General features: G+C 52.7%; 1 protein-coding gene, 2 long non-coding RNA genes and 1 pseudogene across 3 annotated transcripts in view; 3 read left to right on the top strand and 1 right to left on the bottom strand.

Moving 5' to 3' along the window:
• LOC120602929 (uncharacterized) overlaps positions 1-4,301 on the bottom strand; it is a 35,201-nt gene extending 30,900 nt beyond the window's left edge. The window contains exon 1 of the long non-coding RNA XR_005652917.1: positions 3,332-4,301. This is a non-coding gene — a long non-coding RNA (uncharacterized LOC120602929). The remainder of the gene's footprint in view (positions 1-3,331) is intronic.
• LOC120603080 (uncharacterized) lies at positions 1,336-1,453 on the top strand (annotated as a pseudogene).
• A 1,004-nt stretch (positions 4,302-5,305) lies between the features above and the next one.
• Positions 5,306-7,534, top strand: LOC120602928 (uncharacterized). The gene is made up of 2 exons (XR_005652916.1): positions 5,306-5,631; positions 5,863-7,534. It is a non-coding gene; the product is annotated as an uncharacterized LOC120602928 (long non-coding RNA).
• Positions 7,535-10,591: 3,057 nt separating this feature from the next.
• On the top strand, positions 10,592-16,077 carry SERHL2 (serine hydrolase like 2). Its single transcript, XM_039863015.1, is given in 8 exon segments — positions 10,592-10,688; positions 11,347-11,496; positions 11,610-11,723; positions 12,073-12,159; positions 13,800-13,915; positions 14,018-14,127; positions 14,809-14,862; positions 15,990-16,077. Coding segments are annotated over 8 exon segments (816 nt in total).
• Positions 16,078-17,529: the final 1,452 nt, after the last annotated feature.

Genomic DNA, 17,529 nt, shown 5'->3' with positions numbered 1-17,529 from the left:
GAAAACAAAACCCAAAATTCATGGAAACTGGGTACACTTGGCATTTAAATAAACACACCTCTTTTTCATAATTAGATTTATCTTTAATTATGAAACGTCTTCATAAACAGAAGCAAAGCACCCATAAAACCAACTCACGCCAGCCTCCAAAATAAACGAACTTTTATAGATAGGAGACTTGTTGCCTTTGCAAAATTTAAAATCCTGCAACCTTCACCCAGTGTTCTCGTGAGTAACACATATTTTGAAACATTTCTGATTACTCATTTCAACAGGTGCTTAAAACGCTAAAAGCCTGAGAGATACCAAAACTAAATACACAACTTTCCCAAGGAAGGCCTGTGTCTAGAACACAGTAGCCACAGACCTAGCAGGTTTCTTTGGAGCTGTGCAGGTGTACATTATCTCCTTTAGAAAACAGACATTCTTTCAGAATATTCTATTGAACAACAGCAACTGGTATCTCCCATTTCGTGTTTCCACATTGTACTTACTGGCCCTAATTAATTCAAGAATATTTTAAAATAAGTTATATCTCTCACAGATGTTTTTATTTTAACTGTTTATTTCAGAGGTCAAGCTGATAATAGTAATAATAATAACAGTTGTCATATATTGAGCACATATTGCTGTATCAAAACTAAATATTGTATATGTTATTTTATTTAATCCTACAATAAGTTTTAGGTATTTAGCTCAATTTAAAAAATATTTATGCATTATAAATCAATAACAATGAAATATAACTATTCAAATGAAATTTATGAAGCTTACAATAATGACTTGACAAATTCTTAAGCTTAAAATACATCACACCAAGAAGCTTAAAAAGCAATTAAAAATGCAACCTTTAACCACTATGTCGGTTTTCACCTACGTAGTAAAGGAAAAATTTTGACTGCTGTGATAACTCGTACCTCCAACAGGCTAAAGTAGCACCAAGAAGCTTACATCTGTGATCTCTTTTCTCGCTGAATAATTTTTCAAAGCTACTTTTTATCTATACCATTTATTTTATGCTACACACTGAGCCAAGCATCCTACTGGCATTATCTCATTGATTAAATGATTCAATACGAATGAAATTCTAAGAACCATGCTACACAGAGCAAGTGCTCGATAAACATCTATTGTGATCTCATTTATTCTTCACATACCTAATAATTCCTAAGAATTCCACAAATGAGGACAGAGTGCTCAATCCGGAGTGACCTGGCTAGCCAGTGGAAGAGCCCAGCTGTGGTCCCTTCGTATGCTGTCACTTCTCATTGCACACTTGATTCGAGAACATTCTTGGAAAGGATTTGGTGGCTTGTCAAAAAATATATGCACTGTGTCTACGGCCATGCCACCCTGAACAAACCCGATCTCGTCTGATCTCAGAAGCTAAGCAGGGTGGGGCCTGGTTAGTACTTTATGGGAGACCACCTAGGAAGACCAAGTGCTGTAGGAGTAAAAAATAAAAAAATAAGGGATTGTAAACTGACAAGGTCCTTGCAATCTGTGAAGTCAACCAAGGGTTGCCTCGCCTAAAAAAATTAAAAAAAAAATAAGAAAAAAATATACGTATATGCACTGAATGTAAGTCCAGTTCAGACAGAGGGCACAATGTAGCTTCCAGGTAGACTGGAGAATATCGTGGGAGTTAGAGGAGATCTCGGCAGGGTGGGGGATTGGGAAAGACACGGGGTGCAGAGTCAGCCAGAAAACCATAAGGAAACAGGTCCTACCTTACACAGCTTCTAAGAGGGCTCCTGCCTCCAACGCACCTACGCTGAGAGCCAGCTCCGTACCAGGCCCCGGCCTGATGCTGGGGAATCAGACTAAAGGTAAGTCAGTAGTGGCCAAACAGACCACAGACGAACAGAAAATAACTGCAAACCGGGGTAACTGAAGAAAGCAAAGAGGGTGCAGAGCTAGTGTGGCAGCCTAGCCCCGCCTGACCATTTCCTGCTCCGACAAGTTCGTTTCCTGACTGCCACCCGCACCCCACCTTCCAAGGACTCTGCGGCTAACTTCAGTTTTCTCATAGCTTGCCGACCAACCAATGTTCTTCCTTATCTCTGTAGCTGTGTAGGAATGACAAGACTGTATAAAACTGCCCGTTATGTTGCAATCGGGGCTCAGCTTTTGGGTAAGAATTCGCTGAGCCAGTGCCGGCGTCAATACCCTTTAGATGTTTCAGGAAGCAGCTTCTTAGACTTTTCCTATTAAATGTTTTATAATCGAATCCTATGGACAAGAGAAGCTCCTCCTGAGGCACTGTAAAGTGGCAAGAGACGATCTTTAGCATCTTTGACCCCGAAGCGGTCCTTAAACAGAAAACGTTTGCAACTCCTCACAGAAGTGTATGTGTATTTCTCACCATTTTCTCACGCCAGGGAAAAAAAGGGTCCTTCTGCCCCTTTCTCTTGAATTAAGTCCAAACAAGTAGCGGTTAGGTAGGAAGGGGCAGCGGGTCTTGAAATGAGCTGGACGCTCTGGCGGCGCGCGCCCGCGTCCCCCCGGCGGCCTGGGAGGACGGCGGGCCGGGCTGCAGTAAGGCGGCGCGCCGGCAGGGGGTGCTGCAGCCCTCACCGCCTCCCGGGGCGGCGCGGTGCTGAGAACTTGGGGTCCCGTGCCACGCCCGGGCGGTGCGGACCGGGCACCGACCCTCGCCGCGTCTTTCCCTTTTTGCTCGCATTCACCCTCAACCCCGCAGCGCCCGCCTCCGTCCTCGCACGCGGCCCACCGCCTGCGCCGCCCAAGCCGCTTACCAGGGGCCGAAATCAGGGAACGGCGGGTCTTCCTCTAACTCGCCCTGGAGAGCCCCCAACAAACGCCACCCCGCCGCCCTCATTTCGGGAAGCGCTTTCCCCAGAACAAGTCGCGCCCCGCCCCGAAGGGTGGGAACGCAGTGAGGAGACGCCGGCACACACACACACACACACACACACACACACACCCCCCAGCTCTGCTCCGCGGCCCCGCGGCTGGGAGCCGTTCCTCCTGCCCCGGGATGCATGCCAGGGGCGCGCGCTCGCCAGGCTCCCCCAAACCGCCTCGGGCGCGTGCCCGCAGCCCGCGCGCTCACGTCACGCTCCCCGCCGCCTCCCCGGAGCGCGCGGCCGCCCCCGCGCGCCCGTCCTCCTGCTCCCCACGATCACCGCGTGCGCCCCGCCTTCCGCGAGCCCCCTGCGCACCTGGAAGCAAATCAGCGCCACGAAACCAGCCGAAGGGCGGAACGGACTGGTGGGCGGCGGGAGAATCGAGTCGAATTGAATCCGACCTCAGCCCGCGGGTAGCGCTTCCCTCGCCCGCGGGCCCCGGGCCGTGGGATTGAATGAAATACCTCTGTCTCCGCAGTAGCAACAGAAGCGGCTCGGATGGAGCCTTCTCTGGAGCTCGAGTGAGGGCCTCTCAGCATCTGTGCGGCCTTCGGCCCGGAGACCCTTCCAGACTCAAATGGGGTCGGCGCTGCTGTTTCACCTGGGGAGGAATTAATTCCCTGACGCAAGGAACGCGAGCCCCGCCGACCGAGCGTGGGTAAGTGCAGCTGGCGGTAGGGACCGCTCGGGGGCGCCGCGGGCCGCAGGCATCTGAGGGGACGGACGCCAGTCCAGGACACTGTGATGGCGACACGCGTGAGAGGACGGAGCCCCGCGCTCGTAGACGCTCAGCCCTTGTGGAATGAACGAAGTCAGGCTGCGTGAGGCCCCTCGTGTCCCGTCTCGAGGCCAGCGCGGGGACCCGTGGGAGGGAGATTCCAAAAAACGACGAGGTGCCAAGGCCAACCCTGACCTCCCTCACGACGTCGACCGGACCTGCCCTGCTATGCCCGAGGCCAGAAAAATTGCCACCCGACCTCTGTCAAACTATGTTTCATTCAGTGAACGTGAACTTAGCGAGGCCCCGCGCTGCACCCAGCAAGAAGGCAGAGATGCGCACTGGGAGCAATTACTGGCATCGTCATGGCAACCATAGTTGTTAGGCCACCAGCCCCTCTGAACCGAAAGGCTCCTGTCGTAGGCTGGGTTCCCTGGGAAACAGAAACCGAGTCTCCGCGACGTGCACGCACGAAGCCGGCTGGGCAGCGAGCGCTCCCGGGAAGCAGCGGGCGAGCGAGTGAGAGAAGCTGGACCGGGCCGACGTTGTGCTGTGGCGCCCCCGGGAATCTCAGCCACTTCCACCCGGACCTCAGGAGCCGGGGTGGCCCTTCAGAGTTCTCCTGAATCAAGGAAAGGGGGCCAGCCCTCTGTACCCCTGCGCGGACAGGTCACTGGCCCGATTGCCCTGGCCAGGGCACATCCTTGCACACGGCAGCTCCCTTCAGGGAAGGGCAAGTCTCGGGCGGGAACTCGGCTGTGAGCCGTCACAGCGACGCTCGCCGGCAGCTGGAGGAACGGCGCCTCAGCCCTAGTAGGATTCTGGGTACCGCACCCGACACCCAGCGCACTCCTTCAGGGCAGCCTGTTTCATTCTCCTCCGCTCTCTGCACACCTGATTCCTCTCCCCTGCTACTTAGGCTGCAGGGGTGGATGGTCATACCACGGCTCCCTTGTTAAATGTTCCATTCTAAACACGAGCCCAGCAGAGAAAACAATCCAATTTAAAAATGCACAAACGACTTGACATTTCTCCAAAGAAGCTGTACACGTGGCCAATAAGCACAAGAAAACGTGCTCAACATCATTAGACATTACGGAAATACAAAACAAAACCACACGATACGCCATTTAAACCTACTAGGATGGTTTAACCAAAAATACAGACTATAACAAGTATTGTCGAGAATGTGGAGAATTTGGAACCCCTGTACATTGCTGGTGGGATAGTCAAATGGTGCAGCCACTGTGGAAAATAATTTGGCCATTTCTCAAAAGGTTAAACACAGAACTACCACTTGATCCAGCAATTCCACTTACGGGTGTATATTCGAAAGGATTAGAAGCAAGGACTCAGACAGGTGAGCTTGTGCACCAATGTTCACAGCAGCATCATTCACAATAGCCACAACAGCTTTTGGCTTTCACAAGCGCTATTACTTGTACACACATCTTGATAGGCGCGTGCACCAGTTTCTCGTGCTCCAGTTTCTCTAGGTTTTATACATAGGTGAGGGACTATTGGGTTACAAAGTATCAATCTTCAGCTTTAGTAGTTGATAAAACCTTTCAAAGTGTCCTAATTCACACCTTCCCTCCCATTACCCCACCACCACCACCACCACCAGTAGTTTCAATGGCTCCACGTCCTACCCAATGCCTGGTACTATCAGACTTTTTAACGTTTTCCAATCTGGCGAGTACGTAATGGTATCAACCAGGCGAGTACGTAATGGTATCAACCAGTCTCTGGTTACGTAAACAGAAAAACTAGGCCTTTCAACGGAGGGACTTTAACAAGGAAAACAATAAGGGCAATGCTGGCCTGGAAGGAAGAGCAAGCTAAGGAAGATAGCAAGATGAGTAAATGCAAGAAGCTGACACAGCTCCTAGGACTGAAGCAGCAAGAGAGGAAGACGCACACGTATCCTCCATCACAGGCTGCTGGGAACTGACTGAGGTGCACCTGACATTTTGGGGAACACAGAAGGGGCTCCTCCTTCTTGGCGCTGTTACTGCAATTCTGGAGCTACATGTCCTATTTCTGGTACATTCACTATAGCTTCTGCAAGTACCTCTTTGCAGTCTCTGTCTCAATGAATTTTACCTTCAGCTTCCTCATCATTCTGACCTACTCGCCTGATGCCCACCTCCTCCAAACTCCTCCCCCTTCCTCAGCCTGTTCTATCTCCCGAATCTCTAATCTGTGCCCTTTTCTCCCTCCTGTCATCATGGACTGTCTAATGGTAATGACACCTGACATGTCTCTCTTTTCTAGCTCCCAGCATATGTTCTCCCACAAACCACCGGCTCCAGAAATGTTTCTTTGATGAATCTGAAAACATAAGGGTTGAGGACAGATGAACCGTAAGAGCCCCTCCAGCTGGACATCTGGCATGAAGAAAGCAGCTTCCTTTTCTAACACAAGGCAATAGGAGGGCAGGGGTGGCTGCGCTGACAGTGCGCGCTGGCTGTACCAGTTGCTGAACTGCTGAAATGTCACACCCGATGGTAAAGAGCCTCTGTGTACCCCTTGCCAGGGACTCCCTGGGGACGCCCCCCCGCCCAACGACAAAGGGTTAAGGTGACCTTAGCCTGTCAGGTGGTTGCACAGCTTGAATACAGTTTGAATATCACTGAGAAGGGTGAGTTTTGGACGGGAGCTGGTCTCATTGAGTCAAGAGCTGTTGTTTTGGGTGAACTCTATTTTGTAACTTTTAAGGTCTTATTGAAATGAGATGAAAACCCAGGGTCCCCGGGGGCAGAAGAACTAAAAGAGAAGCTGTGGTTATTCTCAGAAAGGGCTTGCTCCTTAGCCCCTCATAAAGGGGTTTTGTGTGTTGAGGAGAAATATACGCAGTCACTTTACCTCCTCCTCACCTTAGGAATCTAGGGAACAGGTCAGGTGCTGCCCCTCGGTGTGAGGGGGAAGGGAGGGGGGAAGAGCTTGCCTGGCAGAGGGTGCTTAGATCACTGTGTCTAAGGTCAGTAGGACAAGGCAGGCTGGCAGCCACCTCAGCCTGAGGGCAGTGGAGCTTGGAGCGCTCTTATGACTACATGTGGTGGGGTCCCGAGGACTGTGCTGCCAGCCCCAGGACCGGGTGGCAGCAAAGGGTTTTTAGGAGCTCCAGAGAGTTTGCCAAGCTGCCCTGGAGTATGTCACTCACCCTGAAGCCCCTGTCACCAGGACCGGGCACGCCACAGGGTGTCCATCCACCACCTTCAGGCATTCAAGTCCTCCTCTGCACCCTCAGGCTGCTAAGATCCCTGGTCACCAGCCCCTCAGTCACGCCAGGCTGGGCCATTGCCAGCCAGGTTTCAGCTCTTGCTGCACCAGCATTCCTGAATCCATGCCCAAATCAAAGAGGATCTGCCCTGTCTTTTTTTATTTTTATTTTTAAATCTTCTTAACCTCTAAAAACTTTGGTATGTATTTCTTAAAACCAAGGACATTCTCTACGTAACCACAATGCCAATGTGTCAAAATCAGAAAACTAACATTGATAAAATACTGTTATCCAATCCACAGACTTTATTCAGATTTTGTCCCTTGTCCTTCTTGTCCTCTGTAGTAAGAACTTTTCAGGTCCAGGATCCAATCCAAGATCACCTGTTGCATTTTAGTTGTGACGTCTCTTTAGCTTTCCTTTATCTGGATCAGTCTTAGCATTTCTTTGGTCCTTCTCAATTTTGACATTTTGAAAAGATGGGGCTAGTTATTTTGTAGAATGTCTCTTGACCTGAGTTCCTGCCTACTTCTTTATATTCAATACATTTACTCCTTTGATCAATTCTACAATATACGTGTTTCAGAATTACAGCCATACGACTATTAACAATAAACCTGCTAATAAAATAAAATGCTTTAAAAAATTGAGAGAGGCAACAAATTTTCATGCAGATATCTCACAGGCAAGAAATAAACCTATAAGACACTCAAAAAAAAAAAACCACCAATAAACCTACTAACCTATTAAGTCAAATTTAAGTTTTCTTCGCAGTTCTTTGGGCTCGTTTATCTTCAGACTAAGGGGAGTAAAAGTTCTATAGCCAGGTTACTTTGACCGTCCTGAGGTCAAGCCAATGCCGGTCCCCATTTGTCAGGGACCCTGTGACTGGGCGTACATTTGCATGGAGTAGTGACTTCTCTCTCTAACAGTTTTCTCTAACAGCGTGGAACTAATCGACCCACAAGTGGATCAGAAACGAGATATCAGCAACGTTCCCCCCTCCCCAGAGACTGACTCATGCAGTCTGAGAGAGACTCTACCCTAAAACTGGAGACCAGAGGCCCCAAAGCATCCCAAAGCACTCTCACGGGCACTCCGAGTTACTCGAAAGAAAAATACAATTTTGGAGGTGGACTGGTTTTCCCAGGTTTGCGTATTCTTATTGTTTTATCTATTAATTCATAACAAAGAATTTCCCAAGCTCCTTTCATGTGCCCTTGCTGTTCCAGAAAGCCCCATAACTTCAATGACGATGGCCTTTCTAAGGATGACTCAAATCTAGAAGTAAAATAAGAAAAGACTGACTGATTTGACTACATTAAAAAAATACTTCTGCATGGCAATAAATACATAAATTCAAAAGTCAGATGAGCATTTGAGAAAAACTACATCTCATGTCACAAAGAAAGAACTAATCTCTCCAATAATTAAGAGTTCTAAGAAATCGGGGAAATAAGAAAAAAAAAATAAAGGACATTTAAAAATACAAATGGCCCTTAAGTATATAAAAAGATTAAATTGACTTAATCCAAAAAGAGAAGTTCTAATTATAAACATCCCGTGATATGATTTTTTTTTCTTTTTTTTTACTTTTTTATCTTAGGATGGGGTAGGGCCAGAGGTAGGGGGAGGGCTTGAGCAGGAGAAATAAGAAGGGAGAGAGGGAGAGAGAGTGAGCAAAAGCCTGGAGGGGGAGTCTCTGTGCTATAATTTCTTACCTACCAAATTGACACAAATCCAAAAGTTGGGTGTTCTCCTTATCTGTCGAGACCCAGGGGAAGCAGGTAACTTTGTCCAGCACAGGTAGCATGCCAGATGGGACAGGCTGGTGATGTAGAAACATCTGGCAACATCACGAATGTGCTTAGGCTGTGCTCCAGCTCTGCCTCCCCTGGGAGTTCATTTTACCCCTGACCATGTTACACATCACGGCATTGCCAGAAAGCAAACAATAGGAAACGCTGCAACTTTCCCTCTATAGGTGGACAGTTGAAGATTACACAGGTATGAAAAAAATTGAGGAAACTTTGGGGTTTCTTCTGATCGTGGAAAAGGTTCAAGGATATACCGCTAAGGTTCAGAATGATGTATATAGCGAGCTACTTCTAGTGACAGATAAATGGGAAGATTTGCCCAAATACGCATTTATATTTTTTAGCTTTATTATTTATGTATTTACTTACTTATTCACTTATCATTTATTTATTTGTTTGTTTGTTTGTTTGTTTGTTTGTTTGTTTATTTAGTGTGGTGACATTGGTTAACAAAATCCCATAAGTTTCAGCCGTACATTTTAACAGTAAGGCATATATACCAAATATGCATTTAAAAAGCTGAAGAATACTAAGAAATTAATAGAAGTTTCCTGAAGCGAGTGGTGGGAGTGGGTTTGACAGGGCCAGGTGAAAACAGGATGCCCCGCTGCACAGCACACTTTCTTCCGGGTGCCGGGCAAGGAAGCCACCTCGCCACCCTGGCGGCGACAGCCGTTCCTAAGATCAGAGCTGGCGCCATGCTGCAGGGGGCGCCGGGGACCCGGCGAGAAGTGACTTCTCTTATTTATTTTCCTGGGGGGAGATGAGCACCCAGCCTGTCACCCTGGGAGCTGCGATCTCCTTCATAACTCATCAAGGAAGCCATGCATTTCTGGAACGAATGGACGCCTCTGTTCATGTGCCCCTCGTAGAAATGGTCTCATCTCCCCGAGTTCTAAGCCTCCCCAGACCCTCCACTCAGATTAAGATCCCCCACTCAGCCCTTGCCCCACGTTTTCCACTCATCGATCAAGTCCCCTGAATTCTGGCTCCCGCTGGCACAGAACCCTAATGCCCTATCTTCAAAGGCCTGGGTCTCCTGTCACACCCCTCCCCCTATCCCACCTCCCTCCCTCAACTCCCCAGAGAGAATCTGCTGAACAACTCTCTCTCCAGCCCTCAGCCTGCTGGGTTCTAGTTCACCAGTTAGGGGCTCCGCTGGACTGTGACCCCTGAGGGACCACAAGGATTCACTCCCAGACTTTCCAACCAACAAACAGTGGTGAACAGAAAGCAACCTCTCTCACTTGTCCTAGACTTGCCACTTGGAGAGACTCAAAGGATGCACTGTTAGTGCCTTTAATCCGGGAGTTAGTGCCCCAAACATCCCCTTCATAACTTGGGGTTCTCGATCCTTTCCAAGCTCAAAGTCATTGTCTACAATCCTTCCTCACCTGGGGGAGGCGGAGGGGTTCCTCCATGTCCCCAACAAATATTAAGGCCGGTTGGTGCCAGGCACGGCTGAGGACCCAGAAACAGTGAGAACACAGTGAACATGAACCCATTAAACAAAGAATCACCCCACCTTTAGCCCTACAGTGAGGGCCACTGAGCACCCGGGGAGGGGGGTGTCCCTCTCGCCGGGGTTGCTCCCAGGGCATTTGCCAGCTCCTGGTCTCAGGCGTGGGTGGGGACTGCCGTGGGCACTGCCCAGGACTCGAGGTTCTGGCACCCATGTGTCAAGCAGAGCCATCTCCTCCACTCCCTCCACTCCCAAACCCGCCCGGGTGTAGCCAGGAATTTGGAGGTCATTTGGCTACCGCCCCCGGACTCCCAGCCTCTCTGCTCACAGCCTTTGCCAGGAGGGCGCAGGGAGAAGGGGGCTCCTAAGGAAGGCGTAGGCGTGTCTCCGAGAGCGCCGGGCCCTCCAGGCGAGAAGCTTGGGCCAGGGCTGCCCACAGCCCCAGCGAGGCCATCTCCTTCATCTACTGCCTGGGGAGTGGGCTGAGCACGACCGGCGGGGATGGTGGAGTGGGAGGGTGATGGTGGCCCCAAGACACTAACGCGGGTGGCCTCTCAGGGTTCCGGGAGCCCTCAGTCAGAGAAGCAAGTGCATGGAGGTTAGGGGCGCTCAGGGCTCCGGCTCGGTGGGGAGGGCCAACAAGAGCATCTCTGGGCGGTGGAGAAGGCAGCCCTGACCAGAGCAGGCGGGAGACGGCGTGGTGCTGGGTGGTCATGGCAGGGGTCCTAGGGTCAAGCCGCTTGCGCCGAATCCTCGCTCCACCTCGTCCTCCCTGTGTGACGCTGGGCACGGACTGCACCTCCCTATGCCTCAGTTTCCTGATCTGCAAAGGGAGGGTAATTGTGATTCAACTTAACTGTGAGGATGTGGGGGGACGGGCCACCCCATCCGGCCCTCAGTGAAGAATCAAAAACTATTGGCTAGTGTCATTACGCTGTTACTCCAGTTTTACCGAAAAGGAAACTGAGGCTAGGAAGGTTTTAGTAATTTGCCCAAGGTTATACAGCCGACAAGTGGCAGAGCCCAGACCCAGCCAACCCCCCAGCCTATTCTAGAAAGTTCTGTGGTGAAACCCTCCCAGGGGACCCAGTTTCTTTTTCCTCTCCTCTGGGGACCCCCACACACACCTCTGGCTCTCTCCCGGAAACAGGAATCTGAGCCCCTTGTACCCTGACACCCTGGATACGTGGGGCACCGATGAGGGGCTCCGGAAGCACCGGCTTCGTTTCTGAGCGGGTGGCTCTTTCTGTTTCCAGGCCTTCTCTCGGAGCTGAAGTTGGCTGTGCCCTGGGACCACATCGCAGCCAAAGCCAGGGGCTCCCCACACAGCTCCCCAGTTCTCTGCCTGCACGGCTGGCTGGACAATGCCAGTTCCTTCGACAGAATCATCCCTCTTCTTCCAAAAGGTGGGATGGGGGTGGAGGGAAGCTGAGAGGCAAGGTGGCAAAACGACAGGAAAATGAGGAGGAGGAAACAATTAACCTGGGTGCCTTCTCCTACCCCCTCGTCTCTGTTTCAGAGTTTTATCACACTGCCATGGATCTGGGGAGTCATGGGGTGTCGTCCCATTCTAGCCCCGGTGTTCCGTATTGTCAACTAAACTTTGTGAGTGAGATCTGAAGAGTGGCAGATGGTAAGAGGCAGAGTGTGTGTGTGTGTGTGGGGGGTGCCCTGGGACATCCCCCCTTACCTCTGAAGTGAGGTATAGTAGCCAAGGAAGCGATGCTGGCCTAGGAGTGACCTGTGTCTGGTCTCAGTTCTTCCAGGAATTCATGGGTAACTAGGAAAGCCGGAGAGGGCTGCCGAGAAGAACTCACTTCCTCCAGGGGGCGGGCGGTTGGAGGGTGAGTCCACCATTGCAGTGGAGCTAGGGCTCCTCTCAGCTGCTTTCCTGAGGGGCGTACCCCAGATGCTGGGGGAGGATTTGCGGAGCACTCCGGGAGAAGGCTGGCCCGTCCAGACCTAGCTCTCCATGCTTTCAGCCTTGAAATGGAATCGCTTGTCCACCCTGGCCCACAGCTTCGGCGAGTACACTTTGGCCTTGGCCGGGACCTGGCTGGGATCCTGCAGTGGGTGGGGCTGAGAGAGAGGGAGTTAGGACACAGGGACCTTTCCCCTGCATTTCTGGGAACTGCAGGAGACGGATGAGGAGGTTCATTAGACATTGACTTTCAGATACTATGCCCTTTGGCTTCAGTCAATTCCCCTGAGGAACATATGGCCCCCCATAGGTGGCTGTCTCCCAGTGTGACAGGGAAATGTGGCCTTCTGTGTGGTCAAGTCTGAACAAGGGGCCTTCCTGGCCCCAGAGAGGGAGCCCCAAGTTTGGCTGCAAATACGGAGCCCTGCCCCCTGGGAGGGAGAGAGGAGCCAGGCCCCTACCTGGCCTGAGGGTGGGTCGGCCCCTGGGAGGAAGTTCTAGAAGGATTTTGATTGGGAGTGGGTACCTGATGACTACTCTTTTGTCCCCCAGGGGGCACTCACTTTGGTGCTCCCGGGTGCTCCTCCAGGTGGGGTGGGAAGAACAGGAGGAAGAGAGGGAAGTGTGTCCTCAGACCACAGGGCAAGCCTGCCTTTCATTAGCTAGCGCCAGTTTGCTGTGTAGACTGCAGCAGTAATCATTATCGTGGGAGGTCGGGAGGTGGGTGAAACACTGCAGATTCCTGATGGAGGTGAGTGTTTCAACATCTCCTGTCCCCTCTGTCACAGAGAACCCTGGAGTCCTGTCATCACCAGGGTTTGGAGCTCTGTGCTGGGTGTGGACGCGGGAGAGGGGGTGCAGGGAGTAGGGGGGAGGAGAGGAAGGTGCCTGGAAGGCACAGAAGACTCTTCTCCTGGCCTCTTGGTCAGCACCCTTCCCCCAGCCTGAGAGACATTTCAGGAAATGCCAGTGTTCTCAGAGAAAAGTTTGAGTCCCTTTTCCTTCAAGTTCTTCTCTTGATTCATTCTTCCCTTTCTGCAAGTCACTTCACCTCTCTGGGCTCGGCTTTCTCACCTATAAAATGAGGAGGTTGCGCTCGATGAGCTTGGAGGTGCCCTGCCAGCTTCTGCCATTCCGTTCCCGAAGGATCAGCCTTTTCAGTTGTGACACTTCCATCGTGTTTCAGTTTTCTTGTCTGGAAAGTGACCACAAACTTCGTAAGGGCGAGAACCATGGCTGTCTTTTTATCACCACATGCCCAATCCCGGCACACGTAAGTGCTCAGTAAATGTTCGTTGGATGGGCAGATACTTCGTAGGTTATTGTGAGGATCCCATAAGCCTGGGGCGGCTGCCCCTCTAGATTCTATGTGTATTTCACCCCCTGAATTGACAAACACGGTGTCCCCAGGGTCTTCCTCCCTAGGGGCTCTGTGCGTGTTTGGTCCTCCCTGTCTTGTATGCTCAGGTGCGACGGGTGGGAGTGTCACTTCCCAAAGCTGCTCCAGGCAGTGCATGGTGAGCAAGGTCAGGCCATTCCCAGAGTGAGTTGGTCTGGAAAGGGGTACACTGGGGGGAGGCTAGAAGCCCCTGAACTGTCCCCCTCCCCGCCAGTGTCTACTCCACCATTCGGAGTGACAGCATTAGTTAAACCAGATGAAACAGCCATCCCTGGAGGGCTCCTGACTTATAGACCCTAATGTCGCACCTCTGCAAGCACTTGGCAGTTGACAGATTGCCTTCCCGCTCCTGCATCCAACTTGAACCCTCCAGCTGTCCCCCTCCACAGGCCAGGCCGGGCTGGCTGTGACTAGTAGACGACTCACTCAGGATCACAAAGCCAAGGATCAGGGGCTGGTCCTGTGCCACCCCTCACTGGGTCAGAACGAATCACCCTCTAAGAGAGTGCACAGCTGAGGAGCTGCTGAGGGTGGGCTGTGGGAGGGGCTGGTCCCTTGTCTGCAGGTGGGAGCCCTGCCCCCACTCAGCGGAACCACACATATTTAGGAAATAGAGAACCTGCTGACCCACAAGCAGAAAAGGATAGAGCGTGCGCTGCAGGTGGAAGCCTCCAAGAAGCCCTTGCGCAGGTTCAGCTGGGAGGAGATGCTGCAGAAGTGGGCGCCACTGGGTGAGAAGGCGGCGGGATTGGGGGGAGGCCTGGGGATTTCAGGACACCGAGGGGAGAAATCTCTGGGGCATGGAGGAAGCTTCCATCTCCTACTTGCAAATCCACACCAAGCCTGTTTCTCTCTGGGCATCAGGCTTCCTGGTACTCAGACGCCCCAGCTGTGGCTTTACCGGCCTTTCATTCCGCCCCCCCCCTCCAGCCACGCCCTCTGGCCCTCTCCACACTCTCCGGCCCCCTCCTCGCTCACACCCTCGCCTTCCACACCCTGTCTTCCCTCTGAGTCTCCTGCCCAGACCTCTCTCCAGCGCCTCGCTAACTCCCTTGCTCCGCCTTTGGGCCTCAGCTGTCTGCACTTCCTCTGAAAGCTCCCCCTGACTCCAGCTCCCTGCCCGGTAAGTAATCTCAGGCCTGGGTGGTGACCACGACTGGTTGGTCACGTGGCAGTGTGCCTGGTAGTCAGGGCTCTGTCAGTGTGTGTTGCCTACAGGAGTGAAAACACAAGCGCACACATACACACACACACACGCACACGCACACGTGTGTGCGCATGCTGATGTGAATGTCCCCTCCACACCTGCCCGCGTCCATGTGGGGTAGCCTCCCCTTCCCTGCCCTCCTTCCCATCGCCCCTCCCGATGCAGGCACTCAGTGTTCTTCTGTCTCACAGGCACCCGAAGACTAACACCCATCTGGGTGAGGAGTGCGGGGAGGAGCCACACAGGTGGACACAGACAAGGGCTCACTGTCCAAGGCTGTGCTTATCGGCACCGTCTCGGTGAGGAATGATAATGACTAGGCTCGCTTTGGACCAGGCATGTTACTAAATGCTTTGCAAACGGTATCTCATTTAAGTTTCCCACTACCCTGGACTCACCTCATTTAAGAGCAGAAGGAACTGAGACTTGGAAAGGCCAAGCGGCTTGTGCCCGGTCAGACAGTAGAGCACGTCTCAGAAAGCTACGACCTATGGGGAGCTCTGTCAGGCGTCTTGGGACTAAATGTTGGGGAATGTCACAGCCATGCTGCGCTGGTCCTGTGTGCTGGGTGCCCAGTGGCGAGGGCGAGGTCGGAGGATGTCCTACAGGCCAAGTGACTTGGAAGATGTTTTTCAAAACATGGAGAATGTAGTTGGTGGTCCCCTGGCTTGAGGGCAGTGTCCGACCCAAGTTTTCTTATTTTGTTTCGTTCGGGGAACCTTTACCAAGAGTGTGCTCTGTGCCCGGCCGCCTGGGCCAGCAGGAGCAGACGAGCCCTCCCCTGGAGGCTGTACCCCGGCCAGCATACCTTGGGGGCGCCATTCCCCTGCGCCCACACTGGAAAGACTCCCCGGGGAGTTAAGCGAGGGGGAGGCCAGGTAGGAACCTACATTCTTGGAGGAGAAACGATAAATAGACAAATCAATAGACATTTTTTTTTTACCGGAGTAACAAAGGGAATGCAGCGGGGGCTGTGGAAGAGACGGGTGGGCAGGCCGCCCAGGAGGGGGCTCCAGAGAGCAGCTCGCGGGAGGCGAAGGAAAAGCCCAGGGGAGACGGCGTGTGACACGGAACGTGCGCCGAGCCGGGTGCAAAACCCTGGGTGTGATTCCCGACTCCGCTGGCTCAGCCACCTTGGGATGGGGTCCTGGTTTCCTCAGGTGACAAGGCCTTGGGGTTTTTGTCCTCATTGGCTGATCAGACCAAGCAGGGCGGTGAATGTGACTTCAGTTTGTAAAGTATCAAGGAGGCAGGCGTCAAAACCCTAGAGCCCGTGGGAGTGGGGCGCGTCGTGGCATTGATCTGGCTGCGGGGAGTCGCGGAGACTGTGGAACGCCTGGCCAGCCGCCATCCTGGGCTAACCCGGGCCCAGTGCGGCCCGCTGTGCCAGCTGCTGCGAGGTCAGCGTGCTGGACAGTACAGAACCTGCGGCTGCTTTAGCCTCGGCGGGCAGTCTGTGACCTGTTGTAAGGGACTGTCTTAGATATCATTTCTGAGCCTCTGTCTGCCCCTCCCTGTAATTCTGCCATGGAGAGGGGAGGTCGAGGGCAGAGCCGTGTGCCCAGGCTTCCCGAGGACGGACCACAAGGCTGAGCAGCCCAGAGGCGCCCCAGGCACGGGTGGGCTAACCCTGGCCAGGCTGTGGAAGCCAATTAGGCCAGGCCGGGGTCCCATGAAGCGGTGACAGGGACACTAAAGCAGTTGTTGAGGGGAGTGTGACGGGAGGGAGGGAGGGCTGGGAACAGGGTGCGGGGAAGTGGACAGACAGGTGGCTGGACCCTTGTGTTGAGGACAGTCCCTCTGAAGCAGTCGTGGTTAACCTAAAAGAAGTCCCAGCAGGCTCCCAGACACCAGGGCGATGGGGCGACATCAAGGGAGCTGGTGTTCCAGGCTCCCCAAGTCCTTTACTTCAGGCCCCAGAAGCTCTGACAGCCCCAGTCCACTCCGGAGCAAAGGACTGGGACACTTCTGTCAGCCAACCCGGTCTCTCCACAATCTGCCTTTGCTTCCTCGGGCTGCGGTCACAAAGTCCCACAGACCGGGCAGGTTAAACAACAGACATTTATCCCCTCGCGGTTCTGGAGGCCAGAGACCCAAGGTCAGAGTGTTGGCAGGGCTGTGACTGATTCTGCTCACACCTCTCTCCTAGCGGGGAGGAACCTCAATCTCCGGCCCTCCTCTGCTCCCCCAGGATTGGCCCCCATCCTGAAGCTCTCCGGGAGCCCTCCCAGAGTCCCCTCATGAGAACAAAAGATGCTCCTGTCACCTGGGAAATTCCAAGGGATTTAGGACCTCTGTGTTAGGAACTGGGTTCAGAGGCCAAATATTAAAACAAAAGATGATTCCAGTACTTTCGCCACTTAGGAAATTACAGTTATGGGAGCTCTGGCCGGGAGCCAGGGCCAAAGACCCAGATATATTTTTTATTCTATCATAATATCACAGCCTCTAACTCCTGGCTGCAGCAGGAGAGGGGGGAGTCTAGGGTTCTTATAATATCTCCTGTTTTCAAAACTATTTTCTTATAAAATGTACATTTCATGCAGCTTTTCAGAGATTGCAAACCCTTGGGGGCGGCATCTCTGGCAAGTCACTGGAGGCCTGAGGGCACTGCTGGAGCCCGCCCCCCCCAGGCAGGGCCCAGCCCAGCCTCTCTCCTTTCCTTCTGGGAAGACAGAGGTGCTGACATCTGCCTCTGAGTGGTGGTTGAAGCAGCAGACAAGATGTTAGTGGCAAAGGCCTGCGGGCACTCGGCGCCCCTCGAATCTGAATCTGAGGAAAGGCCGAGCACCAACCGCTCTCACTCCATAAACGCCGAGGCGCTTGTTCTCGGCGGTCCAGGGCTGTGGGTGTGCCAGGGCATGCCAGGGTGTGCAGGGCTGTAGGCGTGCGAGGCAGTCTAGGCTGTGGGC

The sequence above is a fragment of the Pteropus medius genome, unplaced genomic scaffold, assembly GCF_902729225.1.
Source record: "Pteropus medius unplaced genomic scaffold, Ma_sr-lr_union100, whole genome shotgun sequence".
In the NCBI taxonomy this organism is placed as follows: Eukaryota; Metazoa; Chordata; class Mammalia; order Chiroptera; family Pteropodidae; genus Pteropus; species Pteropus medius.
This window is presented reverse-complemented; position numbering and strand designations above follow the sequence as displayed.